This window comes from Saccostrea echinata, unplaced genomic scaffold (genome assembly GCF_033153115.1).
Source record: "Saccostrea echinata isolate AGI-Se365-2 ecotype Australia unplaced genomic scaffold, CSIRO_AGI_Sech_v1 ptg000056l, whole genome shotgun sequence".
NCBI classification, from domain to species: domain Eukaryota; kingdom Metazoa; phylum Mollusca; class Bivalvia; order Ostreida; family Ostreidae; genus Saccostrea; species Saccostrea echinata.
In genome coordinates this window covers 5,655,901-5,681,762 of record NW_026889805.1, presented here as the reverse complement: position 1 = coordinate 5,681,762, position 25,862 = coordinate 5,655,901, and the positions used below count along the sequence as shown (strand labels likewise).

General features: G+C 32.9%; 2 protein-coding genes across 2 annotated transcripts; both read left to right on the top strand.

Annotated features, from left to right (window-relative positions):
- Positions 1–303: 303 nt before the first annotated feature.
- LOC133173153 (uncharacterized) lies at positions 304–11,418 on the top strand. The gene is made up of 11 exons (XM_061308094.1): positions 304–541; positions 4,073–4,262; positions 5,041–5,144; positions 5,441–5,572; positions 5,675–5,851; positions 5,935–6,050; positions 6,131–6,251; positions 6,367–6,375; positions 6,479–6,481; positions 6,842–7,018; positions 10,817–11,418. The coding sequence occupies exons 1-11, from the start codon at positions 487–489 to the stop codon at positions 10,897–10,899; spliced, it is 1,167 nt and encodes a 388-aa protein (XP_061164078.1). The 5' UTR covers positions 304–486; the 3' UTR covers positions 10,900–11,418.
- A 4,470-nt stretch (positions 11,419–15,888) lies between these two features.
- LOC133173382 (uncharacterized) lies at positions 15,889–25,512 on the top strand. The gene is made up of 12 exons (XM_061308366.1): positions 15,889–15,973; positions 18,858–19,047; positions 19,642–19,745; positions 19,825–19,962; positions 20,172–20,348; positions 20,493–20,608; positions 20,716–20,836; positions 23,937–23,969; positions 24,071–24,211; positions 24,336–24,347; positions 24,561–24,707; positions 25,102–25,512. Exons 1-12 carry the CDS (start codon positions 15,910–15,912, stop codon positions 25,260–25,262), a joined length of 1,404 nt encoding a protein of 467 aa, XP_061164350.1. The 5' UTR covers positions 15,889–15,909; the 3' UTR covers positions 25,263–25,512.
- The last annotated feature ends 350 nt before the right edge of the window (positions 25,513–25,862 follow it).

Sequence of the window (25,862 nt, the reverse complement as noted above, 5' to 3'; positions counted from 1 at the left end):
ATTTAAATGCTAATGTAAAAGGGTATTTTAATGATTTAATGGCTTCTGATTTTATTTTTCTTTTACTGCAAAACCAATAATCGATTTTAATTCGACCAGTTTATTCACTTTTTAAAATTTCTTTGTCAGAAAACTAAATTTCTAAGGTTGGGTGGGAAAAAGAAAATTTGTCAGAATAAGAAGTCTTTTGTGTATAGTTGATAACCAGGTATTTAGAAATTCACGATCAAGTTAAAACCTCGCTCTAACTTAATGTCACATATGAAGAAATCATATTCAACAGTATACATAGATAATATTCAGTCCCTTTTTAATTTATTGGATATTAATTCGGATAAGAAATGGAAAATGATTTCCGCATAAATCGATCGTTGTGAATAGAAAGCATATGTGTGCATGCGTGAATTACTTGTATTTTAAAGTTCTGGGAGGAGCAATGTCGTGTACTTTGAGGTAAAATCAAGAGGGACGCTAAATCTGTCAGAAATGAATGAGGAAATAATGATATGTGTGTTTCTATGGATGTCAGCAATCATAATAAGTAAGATATTCTTATTTTCCTTGTGATTTTTGTTTTCTGATCAACCAATGTTTTTTTCACCATAAGTTTTGTCATATTTTACTCAAGGTATTAACAATCGCTAAGTAAATTAAAACACAAGTGTGTTTCCTCGTATTGTTGAAACATATGTTGTTTATAATAAACAACAAATTGATCATGTTATAATATATAATCCTAATCCCCTTTTTTGTTCCCCAATTACATAATATGTTAAATATTAAATCAATGCAAAGGATTCTTGAGTGAAGAACTCACTCCATTATTTTCAGTGTGTGAATTTTTTCATTATTTGTTTGAAGTAGAGGAAATTGGTACGGTTTGTTTGTATGAAAACATTAGTGTAAACTTCTTCTAAAGGGCAACATTTGCTTCACAAGACTTCAAAAACATTTTATTTCTGAATAATATTGGCATACATCTCTTTCTTGTCATTCCACTACCGGAAGATAGTTTTAGGGCCCCACGTGAGTTCTATTAAGGAATCATATTGCCCATAGGTCTGTCCGTTCGTTTGTCTCTGTGTATATATGTATATCTATTGTGACACGACAACTCAAAATTCTCATTGTAATAATTTCAAATTAATACAAAAGGTGAGGACCAGAAGGGAAAATCTAAAAATGTTGTCCATCTGTTAGTCGATCCTTCTACACTTTTGTTGCGAAGCAATAACTCAATTAACATTTTTCATTGTTTAATTCAGAAGGAGTTAAACGTAAGAAAAAGATACCTTGTGATTTTTTTGTCTGTCTGTTCGGCTATGAACACTGAGGTAAAATATTTAAATTTAATACATAACTCAAATCAGTTTTCGCCATAATATTATTAAATTTTGTTCAGAAATAGTTTACAATAAGAGAAGAACACCGAAGAATTTGAGGTCATGTCGTTTTGTCTTTCTTGGTATTTTTCTATCGATATTAAACCCAAGTTTCATCGTGGCAATTTCAAATTTTGTTCAGGTGTTGAGAAAGACATTCATTAATTTGGAGGTCGTATCGCACATATTTATAATTCTAACATATACCGGTAAATGAGTGATTTTTCCATGGTATCTTCTAACAGTTATACAATACCAGTTTTTTGTCTTTAAAGAAACATCCTGGTTATCTGATGCATCTGCTTATACAATGAATAAAAAAACTGTTTGAAATGCAGACCATGGTTGAAATTAAAAGATTGTAAAACTACTTTGGCAATCTTAACCCTTAGCTAAAATCGAATAGTATTGAGCTCGTTAACATGTTCAGTGCAAATTAGTTGTTAAGTCACACAATTCTTTACAATAGAATGTATGCCCGTAATTGTATTTAATTTACATCTTTTGTATTCTATAAAAAGAATTTCGAGCAGTAAATTTGATGAATTAGTCTAGAAATCATAATTGCTTGATTATTTTCACATATAAATCAGAAATAAAGTATTCCAATAATAAACCAATTACTAAAGGAGGACACTTTGTGCCACCCTCTCAAATGCAGGAAATATATTTATTAGAAGTGTAAAATGTCTTATGATAATCTTTTAAATCAACAAAATGCCCCTTTACAATAAGTTATAATTCTTTTCACTTCAGCCATGATATCATACTTCATATAAACTACAAATAAAACGTCTATTCATAATTGATTTAAATCTAATCTCAAGAAGGCTGTAGCCATGTTGGAAAAAAGCACCTGTCACTAGCTACTTTTTTTTCTTTTTGTTACACATTTTAATTTAAATCGTCTTTACATCCAATATCTGTATGTTAGATATAACAATAAATAATGCATTAATTTTATCTGCCGAAATGAACAAACAGATTATGACAACATTGTCCAAATATACAATAACATCACTTTAGGTATTAATGCTATGTTATCTTAGGTTTAAGAACGCTTTTAAAATTTTAACACAGAGAAATAAACACAAGCATGAATACCAAAGACTTATGTATCAATTGTTCCTTTATATGCTGATAAAAAGGACGCACTTTCATGGTGATTAAACCTAATATGACATCACTGTAGCTCTGCATAAATTAAAGTGTCTCTAAGTCAACAATGTTTCATTATGACCCAATGTTGCTGTTTTCTCCAATTTTGCCATAGATATCAAGAAAGCAAACTGTTTACTTGAGAGGTCAATGGTGTGAAATCTATTTATGGGTCAACAATATATCGTTTAGGTTTAAAATTACTGTCTTTTATTTGCATGGCTAGGGACATTGTTTCGTCTCTTTTTTTGCCTGCTTTGCATCGAGTTGTGTCAAACAAAAGAAAAACATAAAATCTATAAATTCTATTCAAAGTTATAAATTCCTGATTTTACGTCAAGGAAATGGGAGGGAGGTATTGTATTATTCGATAGGTAAATACTGATTTTTGTCTGCAGACATTGATTATAGGGGTGGGGGAATTAACAATTAAAAGAATTTGTATTAAAAAAAAAGATTTTGAAGTAAAAAGACTGCAGATCTCACTAAACTTATTCAGAAAGAAATATTTTCGATTAAATGAAAATGTTTCTTGAATTTTTATACATTTATGCATATTTAATTTCCTTTCTTTAAAACACTGCATGCTGCAGATCTGAAAAGGATCGCTTATGTTTTCTCGTAACATTTCTTTACTCCGTTTCTGTGAATTTTAATTATTTCGTATGTCTAGCCCAAAGCGAAGGAGACGTGAGTTGTGGTATGACAATAGTATGTCCAGACCATTATATCGGACCCTTGATTGGAATGGATTTTCAAACTAATTATATGTTTGTCTTGATATAACGGTTGGTCAAAATCTTGACTCAAAGTCATATCTCAGAGGTCCTGGCATTAATTGTAATAAATTGAAATGAAATCAAACTTGAGCATGTCGCTGATGATTATTTAAAGATTGTCTTAATCTTGGTGAAAGGTTGTATTTCAAGGTCAATGAACAATAAAATGTTGAAATCATGATTGATTGATTGTATGTTGTTTTACGTCCCATTCGAGAATTTTTCACTCATATAGAGACGTCACCATATACTGGTGAAGGGCTTCAAATTTTGTCCTTTACACGGCACTCAGGGCCATTGAGCAGTGAGGAATCTTTATCGTGCCAACGCCTGTCGTGACACGGGGCCTCGGTTTTTAAGGTCTCATCCGAAGGACCCGCAACTTTCACTTCAAAGTGCCGAGCGCATGGCGAAGGAACAGTTGCTACCCATGTTTTATCGACTTAGGTCTGTCGCGGCCGAGATTCGAACTCACGACCTCCCGATCACGAAGCAAGCGCTCTACCGACTGAGTTACCGTGAACGGTTTGAAAACATGATACAAAACTTGTTAAGTCAATGACACAGAACTTTTAATTAATATATATTCACCCCTTGCACGTTTGATAACCATTTCATCAGAAAAGATTCACATTAGATTCAAGGACATGTCATCAAGGTACAGTATTGATGGCCAAGAGATTGAATTGGGAAAGGGGGAAACATACATCTCTGTAAAATATAAATAAATAATAGTTGATTGTCTAATTGCAGGGGTACAAAGCTGTACACTACCAACAGACTGGGACGGAGAATGGCACGACAGCAGTGACACAACACAAGACATAACATTCACCCTGTCTGACAAATACGTTGTTGGCTGGAAACACCAGATATACTCAGCCACCATTACATCATGGACATGCATAGCCGACAAAGCGTCCGACAATCTACTGCTGTTTAAGTAATTTTTAATTATGCTTGTACAAAACAGAAATTGCTAGTGTCCAATTTCAAGGTTCATGTTAGTCAAATTAAACTCGGTTGATGAAATCTTCGTCATAAACAATCACGCAATTAATTACAAAAATGTGAACTATTATTTGGTTAATTTTAGTAGCTTTCTGTCTGGCAAAAAATGAATTTAAAGGCTAAAAGATTTGAAAAGTGTCTATTGCGAAAACAGAAAATGTGGTGTTCAAAGAAGGAGTATAGAGCAATAAACGCCATTTCTTATATACATGTAGCTTGTTTCGGTTCAGAATATGATGATCTACTGGGTATCCCTAGGGTTGAATGTGATTGTATACTCATTGCTTAATCATATTCAGAATTTGAAAAAAAGTCAGGGAAAATTTAGACTGTAACTACTTCATATAAATTACTTTTTATGATATGCTTTATAATGCATTAGCCACAAATATAAATGTCTCTTATCCATATTCCAATATCACGCTCACCTCCAGAAATTGGACAACTTTTTTCCTTTTTGTATAGCACACGTTTTCTATTTTCATAATATTAATAAACACTTTTAATGCATGCCTTTTCCTTCTCCAATTTCTGCAGAGGAACATTGCATTAAACCATAGGAATAATTATGATAGCTATTTTTTGTGGACATTAAGTCTTTTTACACAATACAGTTCGCTGAAGAATAAATCTATAGATTTCAAATTTAAGTACAAAAGAGAATAAGACAAAAACTCAAAAATGTTCTCTTTTTTTCCTTTTATTAAAAGGTCAAACCAAACAACAAATGTTTTTGGTGCAGATCATAACGTATATCGGTGTTTAAAGTGGCAAAAGTTAACAGACTACTCATACACGTATCTCATACACGCAAGTAAGTATTTACTGCTTGTAAAATCTATAAACATTTTTAAAAATGATTTTCTTTGTCTCAATCAAGCCATTTCATCTTCTTTCTTTTTTTTAATCAAAATTTCATGTTTAAAACCTAGTCGGATTAAAGTTTTCATTTATGTTTCTAAATGTGGCACCTGTTGTATATATATATATATATATATATATATATATATATATATATATATATATATATATATATATATATATATATATATATATATATATATATATCAAGACCTTCTTCAGATATTTCTTTTTTGATATCGATTACAGATAACGAGTCCAATGCTGGGGATGCCCGTGTACTTGTTCAAACAACAACAGACGTAGTTAACGTGAGTTACGCATGTAACCCTTCCCAGGGTCTGCCGACAGCAGTAGAAACAGTTGTTATGATTAAGAAAGGTAAATAATACACATATTATACAAAACACCTACGACCTACTGACTAATTATTTAAAAAAAACATTTATTATTTTTTAAAGATTCCTCTTCAATTTGTTCTAGATTACATCCTAAATGCAACACAAAATTGCCCAACACCTTTCTTGGGAAGCTTTAATTATACGTTCAATGACGGTTCTACAACATATTGTGATGGCACAAGCGTTTGGGATGTTTGCTCAGATAGAACTCAGATGGTGGTCAATTACACTCTGTGCTCAACACAGCAATTTTACTCAGGTATGTTTAACATTCAACGATAATAACATCTCGGTTGAGTAGGCAGATTCCTGAAAGACATTGACAGAAGCTTTCTATTGCAGCTGGTGGTGTGGCATATTGTGCCTATTCTACTTCCGTTGGTAGTAATTATTACGTCACAGTAATTAACGCCGATACAACAGTTGATTTCACAACAACACACCGATTTACATGCTATGTAAGTAGATTTTAAAGAAAGATTGCATACTGAAATATACTTGGAATATGACGATTTTCAAATTGATGTATTTTTGATAGGCCGTTACTTCTTTCGGTGGGAAGGTCTTCGCCAGTGACAACAAAGGGGCGTGTGGACAAAGTCAAACACCGACATCCAAAATGTCAACAGGCGCGGGGACATTAGAATTTGTTGCTTATGGTAAATTAATAAGAAAAGTTTTTATATCTTTGCAGAATACAAACAAAAAATTTAGTATTTGTAGCTTTAATAAATATATACATATACTTAAAAACTATTTTTCTTAATTTTTCAGAGACGTGTCGTAAGTATGTCTTCTGCTCAATCAGCTATACTGATATACATGTATGTATAATTGATAAGATTAATGTTATGGAGTCTGAAATAAAAGACACCTTGTTTATGAGATTGTACATGTAGAACAAGACAACATTATCATACCTTAAGTCATTAAATTATAACACAATACAACATTATAATTATCTTACCTTATATCATTAAATTATAAATATACCTCCAAATATTGTCTTCTCCTCAAAACCTGTTGGCTACGCTTAATGTGCTCATTTTATTAGATAAATCTTTAGTATTTGTTTTGTAATATGCTTTTTTTCTGATTGAGTATTTCAATATTTTACCATGCTTTCTGTGAAGAACGTAAGTATCTTTATACATTATTAATTAGTTATCAAATCAACACTCTCTATGTGGATACAGTGTACTAATAATCATGGTTGAACATAAGTATCCGGCTTCTCTTTATTTAACAGCCTTTACTTCCGCTGCCGCCTCAGAAAGCTCTAGCAACATAGGTATCATTGCTGGAGCCGTGGTAGGGGTTATTGTTATAGCAGTAGCAGTCACAGTAGGAATCGTCATATATAAAAAATATAAAGCCAAGATAAATCCCAGAGAGCACAGTGATGAAGAGAAAGTTCAACCACCAGGTAAGAGTGCATATAGGCAGTCTTAAAATGAGGTAAAAATCTGCAGGTGATAAACATATTGTGTGCTTCCACAGCTACATTCAATTATTTTTTTATGGGTACTTTATAATGGACCTTGGTCTATCACGTTAGAGAATAGAAATTATGAAATTAAATAATATGTGTTTGATTTTTAAAATATAATTGTGTATTAATAAATTATATCCTCACATTATCGTTATGCTTAATTTGACATTTCATGGTCTGTGCAAATGTTTATTGATAAAAACAATTTGAAGCATCTCTATATATACGTTTAAAGCAGAGACCAGGAGACATAGCCTTTCATTGGAGGTAATTGTCCGTTATACCCCTATATGGCTGCTATCGGATATCTTAACCCTAACATCAAAACTCTTAATATAACAATGAAGCATTTATAACAAAAGCATAGTTATACTCAGTAGTACATTAGTATATTGGTACTGTAAAATAATTCTTATTTAATATTCATTAACATTAATTTCCATCATTAAAATAGAAACTTAGTAACATTCATTTAACACTATTTTCATTAAAAAAAACTGCTGGATATGGCACTCTTAGAGGTCTTCTGAAAGTTCAATAACAATAAACTCATCAACGAAATAGACACCTCGCCCTTTGTCTGATGACTCTATTGATTCTTGGAAGGTTTAAACAATTTATAATCTGATGAAATGCTAAAGCACAATTCAGCATACGATTTTGACATTGACTCACCCACAAAAAAAAACCGTTTCCATCTGATAGATTACAGTTCACAGACTAAAGTTGGAGATCTTAAAATTGTCTCTTGTCCATCCACAGCTCTGGTCTTGTGAACAGCAAATACATTCTCTACCATGGCATCAGAACTTTCATTCTGTCGATATATCACCTCGATTGTTTTTTTTTGTTCAGTCTCGAATTGAATGAAATCAAATGATTCAAACGTGTCCATCGCTGTGTGTAACAAATAAGATACATAGCGGGTTCCAGTAAATTTTCTACCAAGCCTCTTTATTCCTCACAAAAATATTAACAACACTGAAGGAGAAACTTCAGGAGTACTGTACAACAATATATTCTAGAAGCGGTTGAATACTTAAATACGGTGTGGATATTTAAAAACTTCGAGGAGCAATTATAAAATTTGAAATAAAAGAATTGCCAAAATTAGTATCTTTAAAGCATACGACTTTTCAACACTTTATACAACCATTCCCCATGTTTCTTGACATCATAGACAGCTGCTTTTACAATAAAATTGGAAGTCGTAAATTTACTCACCTTCAATGGTCACTTCCAAAATTTATATGTTTCTGATTGACAATATCTATGTATTTTCGGAGATGAAGTCTTCCAACAATCTTTTGGAATTCCGATGGGTTCTAATTGCACCCCGTTATTAAAAAACCTATTTTCGTATTCATATGAAGCAGAATTTATTCAAAAACTTTTGCATGAAAAGAAGTCTTTTGCCTTCAGTGGCCTTTAATTCAACATTTAGATATATCGAAGACGTTTTATCAACTAACAATATTCATTTACATTCTCATGTTCATGCCAGATATCATTTAGAACTCGAAATAAAAGATACCACAGAGTCTGACACATCTGTTTCATAATTGGATAATTTACTAGAAAAAGAACAAAACTTTATGATAAATGTGATGACTTCAACTTTTCTATCGTAAACTTTCCTTATTTATGTATACCCTTATCACCTACCTAAGAATTTTTTGTCTCCCATACAAAAGAGCATGTTGTACGTACGAACAATTTCTAAAACGAGAACAAGCTTTTGATAAATAAGTTGATGAAAAAGAATATCAACAGTCTCGTTTTAAGTCAACATTTCCAAATTCTATGGTCGACACAATGACGTTGTCAGCAAATACAATCATTCTATCGTTAAGTCGAATGTTGACTGAGTTTTGTCCGATCATGACAAGGAGCACACTGATCGTTATCTTCATATTTCATCTTGAAATATCCTTATATATATTTATATATTTTTATATTATTTTCTAAATTCTTGTATCTAATGTTTCTGTTGATATTCAAAAGTTTCATTAAACCATAAAAAAGTATCAATGTTATTCAGGACTATAAAAAAATATTACTCTAATCCATTTAACCTTATAAATAAAAGGAGAAAAAATATATAAATGATTCCTTTGGAAGGTCAGTCATACGAATTTTCAGTTTTTTTTCGGCATTTATAATTTAGTAATAAAGCTAAATATAGTAGAATAATTTTCCAGAGTATCTAACTTAAAAGAGAAAACTAACAGGTAAAAATAATTGACTTATTTAGAAAAAAAATACCATTATAAGACTTGGAAATAGAGAATTTGGCTCTTTTTCTGTGTAAATTTTGTTTGGTATGACATTGCTACTTTTGTTTACATATTAAACTGCAGTAGGATATTGAAGTTCTTCTAATCAGTTATCTTTTGGAAGGACATTACTATAACAATGAACAGGAATATGCATTGGTTTGTTTTCAATTCATAAATAGAAACTTTTGATTGTGTAATGAACAACTTTGATTTGTGGCATATATATTGCTGTCTTTATGGATCTAAATAGGTGAAGATATCATCAACTACTTCCCTATGTTTACTTTTCTTATACATGATATTAAAAAAAAAACTTTTTAAAGGCTTACTCTGCATGCTCTGCGATGATCCAGTTTATAGAATTAAAAACTTGTGTTCCTTTATAAATTCAATTTTAAAATCTATGTATTTTATATCGTAATAATAGTAAGTTGAAGTCCTTTTTTTTTTTAAATTATACCCCCACCCCGCTTCAAAAATGGGTTAGGAATATATAGAGATTGGGGTGTCCGTCCCTTCGTACGTCCGTAACACTTGGGGGTACACATCTCTTATCCGCAACTCCTCCTATACTGCGTAAAAAATTAATTAAACTTTCACAGAATCCATTGTGCACCCCTATTTGTCGTTTTGATAGGAAAAAAAACTTGGGATTTGCCATGGATATGGACACTGCCATTCTCTCCATAACATTGGAGGGGGCTACTTATCTGTTATTCGTAACTCATCCTATACCAATGAATAAAATTTAATGAAACTTTTACAGAATCTGTCTTACATAGTGCCATTGTGCATCTCCTATGTTGTGGTCTGATCGGACAGATATTTGGTGTTTCCCAGGGCATTAAACATGGATTTTGCCATTATTCTCATATGGGAGCGGCGGTATCATTTTGTGACCTCAGTGCTCACAGTCCCTTTAATTTAAGTAACTACTGTCCCTGCTTTAATGCTTGTTGAATTTTGAGGTTAACCGTTTTTCTTTTGCTAAATTAAATGAACAGTTTATGTCTCCTTATAGATGACGTGTACCAAGTAACGTGAAAGCTATCAATTTAATATCAATTCCAATCTTCTAATGTTATGCAATCGTATTAGGCAGTTGTTATTTTAATCGTGTATATAGGAGGTAACAAGTGGTAATGCCAAATTCACCGTCTGTGTAAAAAAAATTATCAAGAATATTCAGCTCCTTAACTTTTAATAATATTGCTTGAATATAAGTTCTCATTCAAATACGGTAGCAGATATTAATTTGATGTTTTATGAAGTAAAAGTCAAGGAGACTGTGTCAGGAAAAGATCCCTCATATTAATAAGTATTCCCGAGAGTCACGTATCATATTAATACATTGTGCTATATTTCCATTTCCATTGAAGTGTAAAATACAGGCAAAGAGCTAGAGAATAACCCTTTTAATGATGATACATATGTTGGGTTTATTTCTCCATAGACCCAGCTGTGACCCCTAGGGATGCCACTGTTATAGAACCACCTGCTGATAAACCAAACACTCTTCCTCCTTTACAAAAATAGCTCTCAGCATCCAACCAGGAGGTCAACTCTAGTGAGACAGAGGAATTCCGGGCCGTATATTGCCAAAACAGAAGTATTAATTCGGTGTTGGTTCATCAACTCTTTCTGTAAATGTGATCCGTAATTTACCCCAGCATTTAATTTATAATTTATGTTCACTAATTTCTGTGATAAATTTGTGTTGTATGACATTTAATGATGCCATTTTTTATTTCAAGAGATGTATTGACACCGAGAGTTTATCAATTGTATGTCTGATTGTTACGTCATGAAAACTGAATGAAGTTAGCTTGTTTGCTTATTGAATCTTGCTGAAACATGCATGTACTAAGTGTATTGTGTCTTACTACAGAGCTGTTGCTTAAGACATTTGATATTGTAATCAAAAACGGAAATAGTGCTATAATCTCAAAGAAATATATTTTTATTGTTTGTGCATGATTTGAGTGGTTCTGTTTTTCTCCATGTCTTTCATTTACTAATTAGTGCATTACACAAATGAAGTTTATTTATTTTTCTCTAAATACGTACAAAAATTGTATTCAATGTAATTTTGAAAATAAAAAAGCGTCCACTTTTATAAATATCAGTTGTATTGTGATGTTCTCAAGGGCAAGTTAGTTGGTAAGCTGGAAAGTTCTGCTATTTACAGTATGCTTCTTAGCAGGACGTAAAAGAATTGTCAGTTCAAAGAAAACTTCATACTGTTAAGGGTAGATACCAATGTATAAATAGGGCACGTTTTTGAGGGTAACAGTTGAAATTGACACCCCAAGGAAAACCATTGTCAACCGACGAGTCAGCGGAGGTTGACAATGGTTTTCCGAGGGGTGTCAATTTCAACTGTTACCCTCAAAAACGTGCACTATTTATTTTATTATACTGAATGTCTTATTGATTTCGGATGTCAAAAGAAAAATTCGGAGATCGTTGAGTTCACGCTTAGAAAGCTTTCAGACTCCCCGCTTCTATTTTTCTCAATAAGAAAGCTTCGGAAAAGATTTACCACCTTTTTATTGTTTGTTTGCTACTCAAAAAGTCCTTTATCGTCTAAAGTTTGCATTCGCAAGGATGTTTCGTCTGTCGTTTGTTGTTTTCAAGTAAGCTACATCGGACGCAAGCTTTTATTGACGTCGTTTATTCGGCTTCTTTCAAACGCACAACTGACGCTTTGAGAATTCTACGGTGAACCGTACGCGCATGATTTGAACGCATGTGATATTTTCGTAATGTTACCCGTTGTTAAGTGTGTTGCTAACGCTGAGGGTAACATTACGGATTGTTAAATGCGTGTAAACCAATCAGATATTAGTATTTAACATGAAAGTATAATAATAAAACTTCTCCGTGATTAGATACTTTCATACAGCGAAACTGACGGACTCAAGTGAGGAAATAACAAATACCAAGAACCTGATCCTGGGCGGTGATTATCGGATTTCGGTTATCGTCTCCTTGGGAAGACCAATATGAATAAAATTTTCAAATATACGCTCAAAGAATACAACGGATGACCGTGTTGCCAAGCTCAAAGTATAGAAATTATTGATCTTATTTATACATTTGATATGGATTACAGGTTTGTCTTTGTTGTGAAGAATTGAATTCAAAATTCTTTGAAATGGCATTAGGAACCTTTATGTATGAAAGGCCTGTGTAATAATTTAGGCCTACAGATTTCTAATTAAAAAAACAAAAGATGAGATACAAATGCGATAAAAAAGCAGTAAAATGTCAACCAATTATTTACATTCTCCCTTTTGTAAGTGAGCTGTTATTTCGACAGGACATGTATGTATTTTCTTTGACAAATTATACCGAATATTAAAAAGAAAGAAAATACAGCTGTACCCTTAAAAGAAATGAAATTGCCCATAAACAGTTTTAAGGACATACGCAACGTACCTTACCTACTGATAATTTTTCAAGATATTCTTTATTTAAGATTATAGTGCCATCAGATATTCGTAGACAAAAAATCAGCAGGCATTACCAGGTATTTTGAAAAGATATCAATTGATGAAAATTCTTGTATAATTCAAAGAAAAATACAGAAAATACACAAATATTACTAAACATATATTCTAGATGTTTTGTTTATCCAAACTTGTTTTTGAAGAAGTGTACAACAGCATATATAGACAATAAAATGTAGCACACAGTTCCTTTACGTATTGGAACTCATCAAAAGGACGATAAAGTTCAAACTACCTTGCGTATGTCCTTAACAACATTTTCTTTCATGCAATGAATTTTAAAAGTTATTGAATTCTGCATACCAAACAATGAAAAAAAAATTCTAAACGTTTACTGTTATTAAAGAAAAGAATACAAAATTACAAAAATTAAAGCATACTGGTTATTTTAGTAAAGTGTGTAGTTTTATACATTCAAACCTGTACTAAGCAGTCCCCTTCGGGAGGCAAGCAAAGTGACCCTCTTACAGAAGTGACCTCAGGAAATCCTGGCATACTATAAAACCTTGCCTGGCCCCTTTGGCTGGCCTGGCCTCTAAGGTGGCCTGGCCTCTATTTTGGCTCCAAACCAAATTTTGGCATGGCCTTAAAAGTTGGCCTGGCCAAAATAGAGGCCAAAATTTTTTACAGAGGCCAAATTTGAGGCCAGGCCAAAAAATTGGTTTGGAGCCAAATTAGAGGCCAGGCCAGGCCAAATGGGCCAGGGCAGGTTTTATAGTATACCAGAAATCCTAACATGACCACATCTTATTGTGCATGTACTAAATGCATGTATATATTCCATTAAGGTAGGAACGTTTTATTTAATTAATATACACGCTGCATCAAAAATACATAAACAAGTATTACATAATGCATAAAAAAAATACGAGAAATAGATAAGTTACTTTTAAAAAAAAAGTCTCTGGGTTTTTGTTTGAACTCCGGATTTAGATTTGATGTAGTCTTCTTTAATTAGATCATCATTGTCTACTCGAAGTATTTTGCACTTTAATTAACAGAAATTTCGTCTTCTCGTGTTGTTCTATTCTATTGTCAACACACTTTTCCGTCACTCTGTGTTCCAGAAAGTACGACGACAGAATCCCTTACTAAATCAACACGAGTACTAAATAGTAGTTTCCCGGAATTATTTTGGTAAAGAATTTGGGGTTATCACTAGTCTCAAGTGATCAAGAATCCACTGTAGATCTTATGGCGCATGACAAACTATTATCCTCCTCACTATACCTTTAAGCGAAAGATGCTGATATTCCATATTATTATTTGTTTCCTGACTATCTTAGTTGACCTCGTGGATCATAATAAGGTAGTCATTATAAGGCATACCTGAGCCATACACGTCCTCCAGAAAAGGGGCTCAGCTGAAAAACCCAATTAAGTACATGTTTATCTGTTTCAGAGACTTGTTCAAAATTATAAACTTTATGGTATTAAAGAGGTAGGCTTATATAATGTGTTGTGTGTATGTGTGATTCTGTTTCTTACTAAATGTTAAAAAGGGTGTTTATCCAAATAATACATCAGAAATGGATGAGAAGGGCATATGTACATGTATTGACATATCTTTGATTACAGTAAAATATTTCTTTTTCTGAAAACTTAATTTATGGATATATGCCAATTGCGATCGTGAGCGCGGCATCAGTTTGTCCTTGTTGTATTACAAATTCATTTTTCTTATCTTGTTGGTTTGTCTCCGAGAATTAATATATACAGCAATAATTCGAGATTACAAGCATTTGTCTTACTTAAAGTGATAACTAGGAAGCCTTACTTCAAGTGATAACTAGTAAGTCTAGCTTCAGGTGATAACCAGTAAGTCTAGCTTCAGGTGATAACTAGTAAGTCTAGCTTCAGGTGATAACTAGTAAGTCTAGCTTCAGGTGATAACTAGTAAGCCTTACTTCAGGTGATAACTAGTAAGCCTTACTTCAGGTGATAACTAGTAAGTCTAGCTTTACTTAAAGTAATAACTAGTAAGCCTTACTTCAGGTGATAATTAGTAAGCCTTACTTCAGGTGATAACTAGTAAGTCTAGCTTCAGGCGATAACTAGTAAGCCTTACTTCAGGTGATAACTAGTAAGTCTAGCTTCAGGTGATAACTAGTAAGCCTTACTTCAGGTGATAACTAGTAAGTCTAGCTTCTGGTGATAACTAGTAAGTCTAGCTTCAGGTGATAACTAGTAAGCCTTACTTCAGGTGATAACTAGTAAGCCTTACTTCAGGTGATAACTAGTAAGCCTTACGTCAGGTGATAATTAGTAAGCCTTACTTCAAGTGATAACTAGTAAGCCTTACTTCAGGTGATAACTAGAAAGCCTTTTCACATATTTTCTGGGACGATGATAAGGATAGTTAAATTTCACAATACTACATGTGCTTAGAGACCAAGATTACCCCAATAAAGATAGGTGACAAGGTTCACAGACTATACACTGTTGGCCGGTACTTGTCTGTTTGTCAGCGAAAGTTTTTTTTTTCTCTATTTACTTTTGGAAAATGCACGTACTCTGGCAATACAGTACCAGTATATCTGAAAATAATTTCCATTATTCATATCAAATAAGAGTTGTTCACTTCTTGGTTTGTTGATGTTATAAAAATCTAGAAGAAATACCCTAAACTACAAGCACACCTTGATAAAAGGTGCAAAGATATTTTTTAAGGATAGTGTAAAATGAATTTACATGTTATAAACAAAGAAATTATTGGAATGTTTTCCCTAAGGATTTGACAAAGAGATTAAGGTTTCATAGGCGTAACGTCAAAGGGTTCGTTAGAGGATAAACTTCACTATATTTTAAAGACTGGAAACAATTAACGTTCACAGCAGGATTAATGGTAGTTTATTTGTAATATTAATCATCCCTGATCGGATATAAAATGTATGCAAGTTTCCATGCACAACGACTTCTTTAATTATACCTCACAATGAATCATGGTTTTTAAACAACACATATAATCATGCAGAAAAGATAAATCTGGTTACATTTAACGAAATATTGTGATATCTACATCTTTTTTCCAGCGATGCGTGACAATATAAGATTCGTTCTTATCTCTTTGATAGTCTGGGTTGGATTTGACAATGTTGGTAAGTAAAGTTTAGACAAAATTGGTTTTCATGTTTGAGTGAACCTTTTATAAAAACAAAAATGAATAAATAAATAAAAAATAATCGAATTGACATTAGGACTTCACATTTGTATTTGAAGCATGAATGATTATAAAGGTAGTGATTCAACTGCAGACAGTGGAATATGTAATCAGCTTCTAATTCAAAGAAGAAAAAAGATTTTTTGTTGAAAGTTTTTGTAAAAGTGTAAAATGTTTTGAAATTTTTCTTCAAATTAGTCTTTTCAAAGTTATTACATGTACTCATAACTTCTAAATTGAAATTCAATAACATAATGTAGAAGTATTTTATAAAGTTTTCCTTCGTTGTTATTTTATGACTTTACACTGAGTATAAAGTCATATCCCTTTTTTAATGGTGGTTTCTACCAGAAAATATGCATACATCGATATCTTACTTCAGGTCCAGAAATGCTAAAAAAATCGTTTATATCTCATGTTTAAAAAAATAATATAAAAGAGAGAGAGAGAGAACATTTGACGAAGGAGCTACAAACTTCCAAATGAAAATTTATACCATCATCTAATGTGCTACGATTCATGTTCTTTTACATGTATGTATATATACAGTGAATCTGAACAATTTTCATTTTCTCACAAGTAGGGAGTTGGTCGTGTTACGATCGAAAAATTTCATAACATCCATAATACACCTATAAAAATGTAAATATAAAATGTACTAGATAGAAAGGGGCGGGTCCTCAATCCATTGACATTTGCATATATCGAATTTCTGAGTGAAAAAATAACATCCCCGGTATTCATAACTTTAGGTAGTAAGGAAGGGGTATATAGGTAGAAGCTAATAAATGATATTTATTTATTCTGAAATGAAAGAGAAGCGTATCTTTGAGTTCAAAAGTGCAAATAAATGGAACAGACCAAATAAAAATTACTTTAATGCATATAAATTCAGCACAAACAATCAACTGTTCAAATGTTACTTTTTTATTCACCTTTTTAATATTTTCTTTAACTTAAAATGCAAAAGTTTTTACTTCTGTAACACTTCAATTACCCTCTTCAAAAAGGTTTTGTAGATAAACGTGGTTAGCATAATGTGTATTTACACCTTACACCCCATTATAAGAAGTTTAATCCCAATTTAATCAGCTTTACTGTTTGTATAACATTTTTACCTTTTAGATATCCCTGTTGAAAACTCCATTTACAAATTCAAACCTCCATGTGGCCTTTAATCCTTTAAAATCTTGTATCAGCAAAACTTTGTTCTTCAAAAAATGAATATTAGAAGCATGATCTTACTTAAAAACGAAACAAACATATTTTTTCTGGACAGAAACGCTCGTCTACCCTTTCCAGGTTATAGCCACTAGCAAACATTGTATGATTTAACATGGTGTCCATGGATCTATCTGATTCAGTGGTTAATATCATAAATGTGAGGGAATGATAACAAGTTGTATTATAATTTCAACATCCCAAGTAACTAAACTTTGAGAAATCCTTGACTCAAGGTCAATAAACAAACTTTTAGGTCATCAGCAACAACACACTCAAGTTTGAACCCATTCCAATCAAAGGGTTCAGACATTGTTTTACTTAAATCATGCCAAGTAATTAAAACATAATCTTTGAGATATACATTACATTAAAGTTTTAGAATTCAGAGAATCTAAACCTAACTTTAGTTAACAATCTACCTTCATTCAACATCTCTGGGTTATACTCAATATTGAATTTATCTAATCAAAGATTCCAGTAACAGTCGTCATCATTTCATCTACGTCTTTGCTCAGAGACCCTAACATTTTGAAATTGAGTTTGCTTCAAGATCAGTAAACCTTTGTGGATCATCAGCAACATCATACTTATTCTTTCAATGGTTCAAGAGTTTTTACCAGACAGGCTAGCCAGACCATACCAAAGCCAGTGTGTCTATTTCCATGTAGGGAGACACGAGTGGTAAATAACTGCCCCGCATTAATCAAATACCGGTAGAATTATTTTTCCGAAATACTGAAAAAAATTCATGATCTATATTATTTCATATGTCTAAGTGTTTTGTTCCATTGCAAGGTCTCTCCCCTTTGTGAACTCAGGTATGTCATCACGATTGCATGAAACAATACCAATACGACGCCTTTTAAAAAGTTTCCTTTTCATAAGTTATGAATACATGTCTCATTCATCATAAATATGCTTTCTCCCTCGGAAGGAGACATGCTTTCAACATTCACAATCACAAGAAAATAGTGTTCGAATATCATGCTTTGTGTTAAATATTCCTTAACCAGTTATTTAAAAATAGCACTCATCTGTAACTGTCCATAAGTTAACAAATACAATGAATGTAAGATTCTTTTAATTGTAAACAACCTTTACCTGATATAGTCCAATAAGTAGACTCTGCTTACTTGATACAATGGATGAGAAACAATTCTAAGAGAGTACATTATGAACACAATAGAGTGAAAATAGAGAATAGCATAGAGATCCTCCAACAGAATAGAATGGACAGTTTTCGGCCTATAACCTTTACATAAAGGAAATAATCAACCTAAGGCCCTAGACAGGCCCCATATAGTAAGATTTTTTAAAATTTATGCGTAAGGCATACATCTTGAAACATTGACAAATAAATGATCAAAGGTTACCTTGAAGAGTCCGATAAGTAAACAATAGTAAAGTTCACTGCAGTCCAATAATGGATTAAATGTACTTTGTGAAATTGGATTCCTAATTGTGCATTTTTGGACAAGGGAAATAATGGACAGATGTCACAGCAATTGGTTAATATGTAATGTAATAACAACGTATATGTTGTAATTATATATGCTATTAAATAAACTTTTACATTTAAATACTTTATTTTTTGTTAGATGGGACATGTACATTTCCCACCACATGGGACAGCACGTGGTATGACAGCAGCATGACAACTTCCAATGTTGTGTTTGATAGAGCCAATCTTCAGGTCACTTCCGGTTGGACCGTCACTGCATATGCATCAACCGTAACTTCGTGGACATGCGTGAACCACGACACCACCAATAATTTGATACTATTTAAGTAAGTGAATATAATAAATTACATTGCATTTTTTCTTTGTTTAAGCAGTGAATTTTTATTTTTCATTTATACCGGCCTATAAATCATATGATGTGTGAGTATACATGTACTTGTAAATCACTTTTTATAAGCGGGAATTTAAGTTACTAGTATACGAGACCATCTGCCCACGAAAATTTCATTCTCTTATTAAACTCTATAAACAACTTAAACCAGATTTTGTGAAAAATACTTTATATAGTGTAGTTATATCACTAAAAATTGTCTCGAAATTTGGTGATCTATAGGAATTTAAATAATTTGTTAGTACTCAGGTGTAATAATACTTTGCACACCTGTGATTTATACATGAAGCAGTGTTAAAAAGAAAAAAACAAGTATTTAATATATTTACAATACTTCGATCAAAAGAGATGTTTCACTGTCACAAAACTTTTAAACATTTATAACTGCATAATCTACATGAAGCACACTACTGAATAATGTTCAATGCAAGTTAAAAACATTTTTATGCAAAAGCTGATCCATATGTGATGAAGGTAAAGTAAATAGTCTTCCTTGTATTTTATAATTAATTATCTAAATCAATTGTAGAGGTGATCAGTACATCAACCTGTTCAGTTCACTACAGAACGCCTTTAGATGCCTAAAATACACAAAAATAACGGACTACTCCTATATGTACTATATCTATGCTGGTAAGTAGAATTCTTCTCTGAATATGAGATATAGGAGCATTCATTGGAATCAAACTTTACTCACTCTTACTTTGTTTAGATATACAAGTAAACGCAAATAATGCCCGAGTATATATTGAGAGCAATGATCCTTCTGTGACGTCCTGGCCCACGTCTTCTACTTATTGCAACCCATCTGACCTCGGTACAGAAGAGTATGCTGTCCTGGTCAAGGCCGGTAAGCTAGAATAATTAGTATTGCAGAAATAAAGAAAAATTATTGTTAGAATTATCTAGTAATTAGCAGGTACTCTGCTGGATAGAGCACGTAAGTAGCTTTTTGACCTGCAAAAGTAACACTTTTTGATCCAGGACATAATATAATACATGTGACAGTGCTGACAACTTTTGCAATTCATAATAAAAGTATTTTTATTTTTCTCCTAGGTCATCTTTCTGACATAAAGCAGTATTTCCCCACTCCTTTTCTGGCTACATCTGCTTACACCCACAATGACGGCAGCACCACGACATGTGGGACGGGGTCTGTTTGGGATGTCTGTACCGACAGAAAAATTGCAACTGTGAACTACACGCAATGTGCAACAAAACAGTTCTACTCAAGTAAGTCAGCCTTCCTCCTCTTCATTAACATCTCTTACCTTGGTCATGCCGAACTGATCGATTGCGTCTAGGATTGAAACCACCTTGCCTAAAAAATACCCATTTCAGTCATCTTAGATAAGACCATTATCTTTCCACTTTCAGCTGGAGGCGAGGGTTATTGCGTTTATTATACTTCTAGCGGAAGTACTTACTACACGACAATCGTCAATACAGACACTACGGTGGATTTTTCCACCACCTTCCGGTTTACCTGTTATGTAAGAATTACATTTCATTAGACATTTCTTTAAAAATTCATTCATTAGGCATTGCCATAAATAATCAGTAATATTGCAAAATATACAACTGCATTATGAATCTTCAGGCCGTGATGTCATCAGGGTCAACAATTTACGCCAGTGACAGCAAGGGTCAGTGCGAGAGATCGCAGTCTCCCACAGTCAAACAGTCAGATGGAACGGGTACACTAGTGTTTACCCCATATAGTAAGTGATAACAGTATATACATTTTAATTGTTTACAAATTTAAATGAATTCTTTCTTTAAGTGAGTAATAAAAAGGTGTTTTTCTAGACCTCCTGAGATGGAAGATGCATGAAGCTTATTAATTTTGGCATGTTTCTTAGTCATTAACTAGATCCTCTTGGAGCACCTTGAAGACTTCATACCAAGCAGGACACAAACGTAGCTTACGATTAATGATTTTTCAGAACCATGATTATTTTGAATATGCGAAGATCACAGGGATTGAAAAAGTAATAGTCTTAACCGGTGCATAACTTTGCAATGGTGAACTAAATAGCTCATACTCGGTAGGAAATCTTTTAAGGATGTATGATGAACCTGATCCATGTTAATTTTCACAAGGTCTGGGTCACAGATTAGAAAGGGTTTTTATCTGATCTATTTTTATGTAAAAAAAAAAAAAGGGAGGGAATGAAATGTGAAGATAAAGACCCGTAATCATGCTAAAAATCCAATGAAAGAAATGAAGCAAATTTTGAGCAGAGCAACCATGGATCTCTGAAAACATCGGATGAATCAGGTGCCATGGAGGAGAAAGCATCCCCTGTCGACCAGTCACATCCGTCGTGTGCCTTTCTTCTGATCTGGTAAACGGGAAAATCCGTATTCATTTCAGTATAAAAATGTAATGGCCTTAAAATTTGTATGAAATACGTCAGTCAGCATTCGACCTAACGACAGATTGTATTTGCGAACAAGGAAATTGTAACGACCATAAAATATATAAAATTTTGACTTTTTTAACTTATTTATCGTAGTCTGATTCGTTTAATAAATTGTTCGTATGAAGAACTTGCTCTTGCGAATTGATTCAACTGGGAGACGTAAAACCCATATACACAAAAAAGGAAAGTTGACGATAGAAAAGTTGTTAATTTGCCATTAATGTTTCTCCTGTAAATATTCAAATATAAAGCAGATTGTCAGACTCCGTGGTATCTTTTATTTTGAGTTCAATGGTATAACAATGATTATTTCCATTCTTATGTCGATACGATATATCCCGATGAGCCTGAGATGAAAGATACCACAGAATCTGACACATCTGTTTCATATTTGGATATTTTACTTGAAAAAGACTTTAATATAATCTAACAACCAAGCTTTATGATAAAAGTGATGACTTTAACTTTTCAATCGTCAACTCCCCTTACTTATACAGCAATATATCTTCATCACCTGCATATACGGGGTTTATATCTCTCAGTTGATTCGATACGCAAGAGCATGCTCTACGTATGTACAATTTCTAAAACGAGGTAAATTATTGATAAACACGTTGATGAAACAAGAATATCAGCAGTTTCGTTTAAAGTCATCATTCCGTACGTTCTATGGTCGATACAATGACCTTGTCAGCAAATACAATTTATCATTGAGTCAAATGCTGACTGACGTTTTTCATACTAATTATTAGGCCATTATTTACACACTAAATTGTCGACGGATTTTCCCGTTATTTCCCGATCATGACAAGGAGCACACGGCGGGTGTTAGCGGTCGGCAGGAGATGCTCATTCCTCCATGGCACCTGATCCCACCTCTGATGTTTTGGAGGTCCGTGTTTGCTCTGCTCCTATTTTGTAATGTTTAATGGATTTTTGAGCTTGAATACTGTTCATTATCTCCATATATTTCATCGATCAACGTATGAATGAAAATAAATGTTGTTAATTGAAAACTTCATCGATATATCTAAATGACAAATTGGAGGCCACAGCAAGAGACTTCTTGTGAACATGAAGAGATTTTTTTAAAATAAACTCTGCTTCATAAGAATACAAAAAGTAATCCGTAATAATAAGGCAGAATTAGACCCATGGGAATCCCAACAGATTGTTGGAAAACCTGTTCTCCAAAGACCGTAGAGATATTGTCAATTAGGAACTCAGGCATGTTTTAGTATAAACTCAGAGTACTTGTGGGTTGCATTAGAATGGTTTTTAACAAAGCATGTTTGTAGATGATCAATCACAAGATAGGAAAATTTGCAAGTTCGATTCTTGTTAAAGGAGCAGTTATTTGTGATGTCAAATAGCCCTGTCTTTAACTTATCGTGAGGAATAGTTGTATAAAGTGTTAAAAATCCATACGTATTTATGCTAATGATTTTGGTAAAATTTTGTGATTTCAAATTTTCTAAAACTACTTTGGAGTTTTAAAGTATCCACATTTGATCAACACCACAAATAGGTTGTTTCACAATACAGCTGAAGTTTCTACGCTTCTGTTAATGTTTGCGTGAGGAGTAAGGAAGGCGGCATGGTAGAACATTTGCTAGATCTTGCAAAATATCTTTCTTTGTAAGGATTTTATGAAGTTTTGGGATCCAACATAGGTATGGTAATTCAAAATCAATTTGGTTGCTGGGAAAAAATATTTAAAACTGACATGAGATTTAGAAGAATCGCTTCCTTAGAAAGGGACCTATGAAAATAAGTTCGATTACCACTGGTAGAATTAAATCCAAGTTACTTTAAAATGGAACTGTAATAATAAGCCTTACAAACAAAGACTGTATTGTTACCTGCTTTGCCACCTGGGACCAGTACATGTTGATCATGCTATCTAACTCATCTTTTAATCACTTCTGAATTATTGAATACAGAAGGATAGATGGTTCTCATATTGCCCCATAATCGTTTTGAGGAATATCAATGGGAGAAATATTACCTAATACCTGAAAAAAGGGTACATGTATCAGAACATGTTACTTTAAACTTTGTACCTTTTACAACCTAGGCCCCGTTTTACAAAAGAACTTTCCACTAAGACCAAAATTTAATTTTGCAAATAACTTTCTATTTTACATTGATTTGAAAATGGTATTAATTTTTTATAAAAGAAATTAAATTATTTTTATGCTAGCAATTTTAAGATAACATCATTAAATTTGCAACCTTTTACAATCAACTAATTAAAGTTTTTAATCATAGTCGTAAGTGTTTTTATAAAACGGGCCCGTGGACCACACTTGCAAGTACGTGTTCACATATATTTGTTTTTTTTTCTTAGAAAAAATGTTTTTCATTAACATTTTTTGTATTACTTCTTTTGTAGTAACCTGTCCCTTCACAGACGACAACGACACAGGTAATCATTTTGAATGATTTTTTTTAAATGGTGATTTTATGAAGAGAGTTTTCTCTTACTTGCTGTGATAATCACCTTTTTTTGCTTTTGAACAGCGTCAGCGGGATCCAGCTTGGGAATAATAATCGGAATAGTGGTTGCGATTCTGTTATTACTCATTGCTTTAATAGTGGGTATCATCTTGTATAAGAAGAACAAAGGAAAACAGAAAACAATGCACCAGACGCTCAGAGAAAATCAAGGTAACTTCTTTTGAATAACTTACATCTGGTCTTCACATCACGTCACATTTCACGTTTTAGGTTTTCAGTATACATATAGAAAAGTACCGGAAGTAGAATAGGATTTATATTGTTTTTTTTCCAGTTTTCCCATTAAGTAAGTTTAGATAATCCCAGAGATGCCTCTCATAGAAGCTGTGCTATCCAGGCATTTTTAAACATTTTCCCTATATGCTTGAACATGTTCTTTTCGATCCCTTCTTTGACAGCATGTCGTACAGGTCCATTCCTATATTTTTCACTTTCCTGTGAGCTTTTTCAGTATAATATCCATTCATTTGTCAATCTGGGTTTTATTTTTTCGAAACAGCTGACATGGACTTAGAGACATACAGAGATGCTTTAAGTATAGGCCCCACAGACGAAGGCCGCTTACCACCCATTACACATCGCTCTAATCTCCCCCAAAACGAGGCTGCCGAGGCAACAACCCTCCCATCTTCCCTTCCTCCCATTAGTACGAAGACGTCTAACTTTTTATAATCAATATAATCTGTAAGATACATAACTCGTGGTTTTATTTACTAATGAGACTCACGGAGTTCAGAAAATCATGTCACCCAACCCACGACTCTAATTTCAGAATATCTTATAGTCAGTGTGCGCTTAACTCATCCAATTCACTAATTACATTGTGATCAGTGAACACAGCATAACATATCACCGTTAAAACTCACTTCAAACCACATGTATTAAATATATGTTCATAACAAAAAGTGTTTCTTATTTACAATCTGTTTTAATTACAATATAGAATATTCAAATAAACAGTAAAACAAAAAATTGTAATTTTAAAGATTATCAAATCAGAGATTACGTTGTATGAGAGGTCAAACTTGTCTTTTTACCAGAAAAAATCAGCATTGAAGAACTTAATCCACATGATGCTACTGCAATTGATATACCAGAAAAGAAGCAGTTAGACCCAATTGGAGAATATATTCCTAATGGAGTACAGACAAGGCCGTCAGGTGCAGCGCCCTTGCCACCAATTATTCAGACCATGAATTAGACTAGGCATTGCAAGTTTTGACTGGGATGTACGATCAAATATATATTTGTCCTCATTGTGGATGCTATCACGACACGTGACTAAGACTACTCATCTATTATTGCCATTGTTTACTTTGTTAATGTATGTTGTTGACGGAATGAGAGAGAATTGTTTTGAATTTTTTTATTAATACATTTAAATGTAAACGGTTTTAAATAGTGGTACTCTATATCCAAATCATTAGCTAATGATCCTCAGAGATATATATAATGAGAATTTACAAATTAGTAGAGATTAATTTAAAGAGCCTAATTGACCCCCCCCCCCCCCCCCCGTATTCTCCCATTGTAGAGACGGGTACTTGTATGATGATTGATCTCCACATTGTTATTCATCCTAAAACGATCAATGATATTCATTGCACTCGGAGAAAGCCATCGTTTTAATATTTTTTGTATGTGCTCTAAGCACACCATTATAAATGAGTAACAAGGAATGCTTGATATAGAAGATCTCCATATGTTGTCTTGTTATTGATCTTCAAATAAAGTTGTTGAAGTTATCTTGAATTGTTTGGTTTTAAGAAGAGTGGAAAATGGATAGAATTCCTATCAAAAA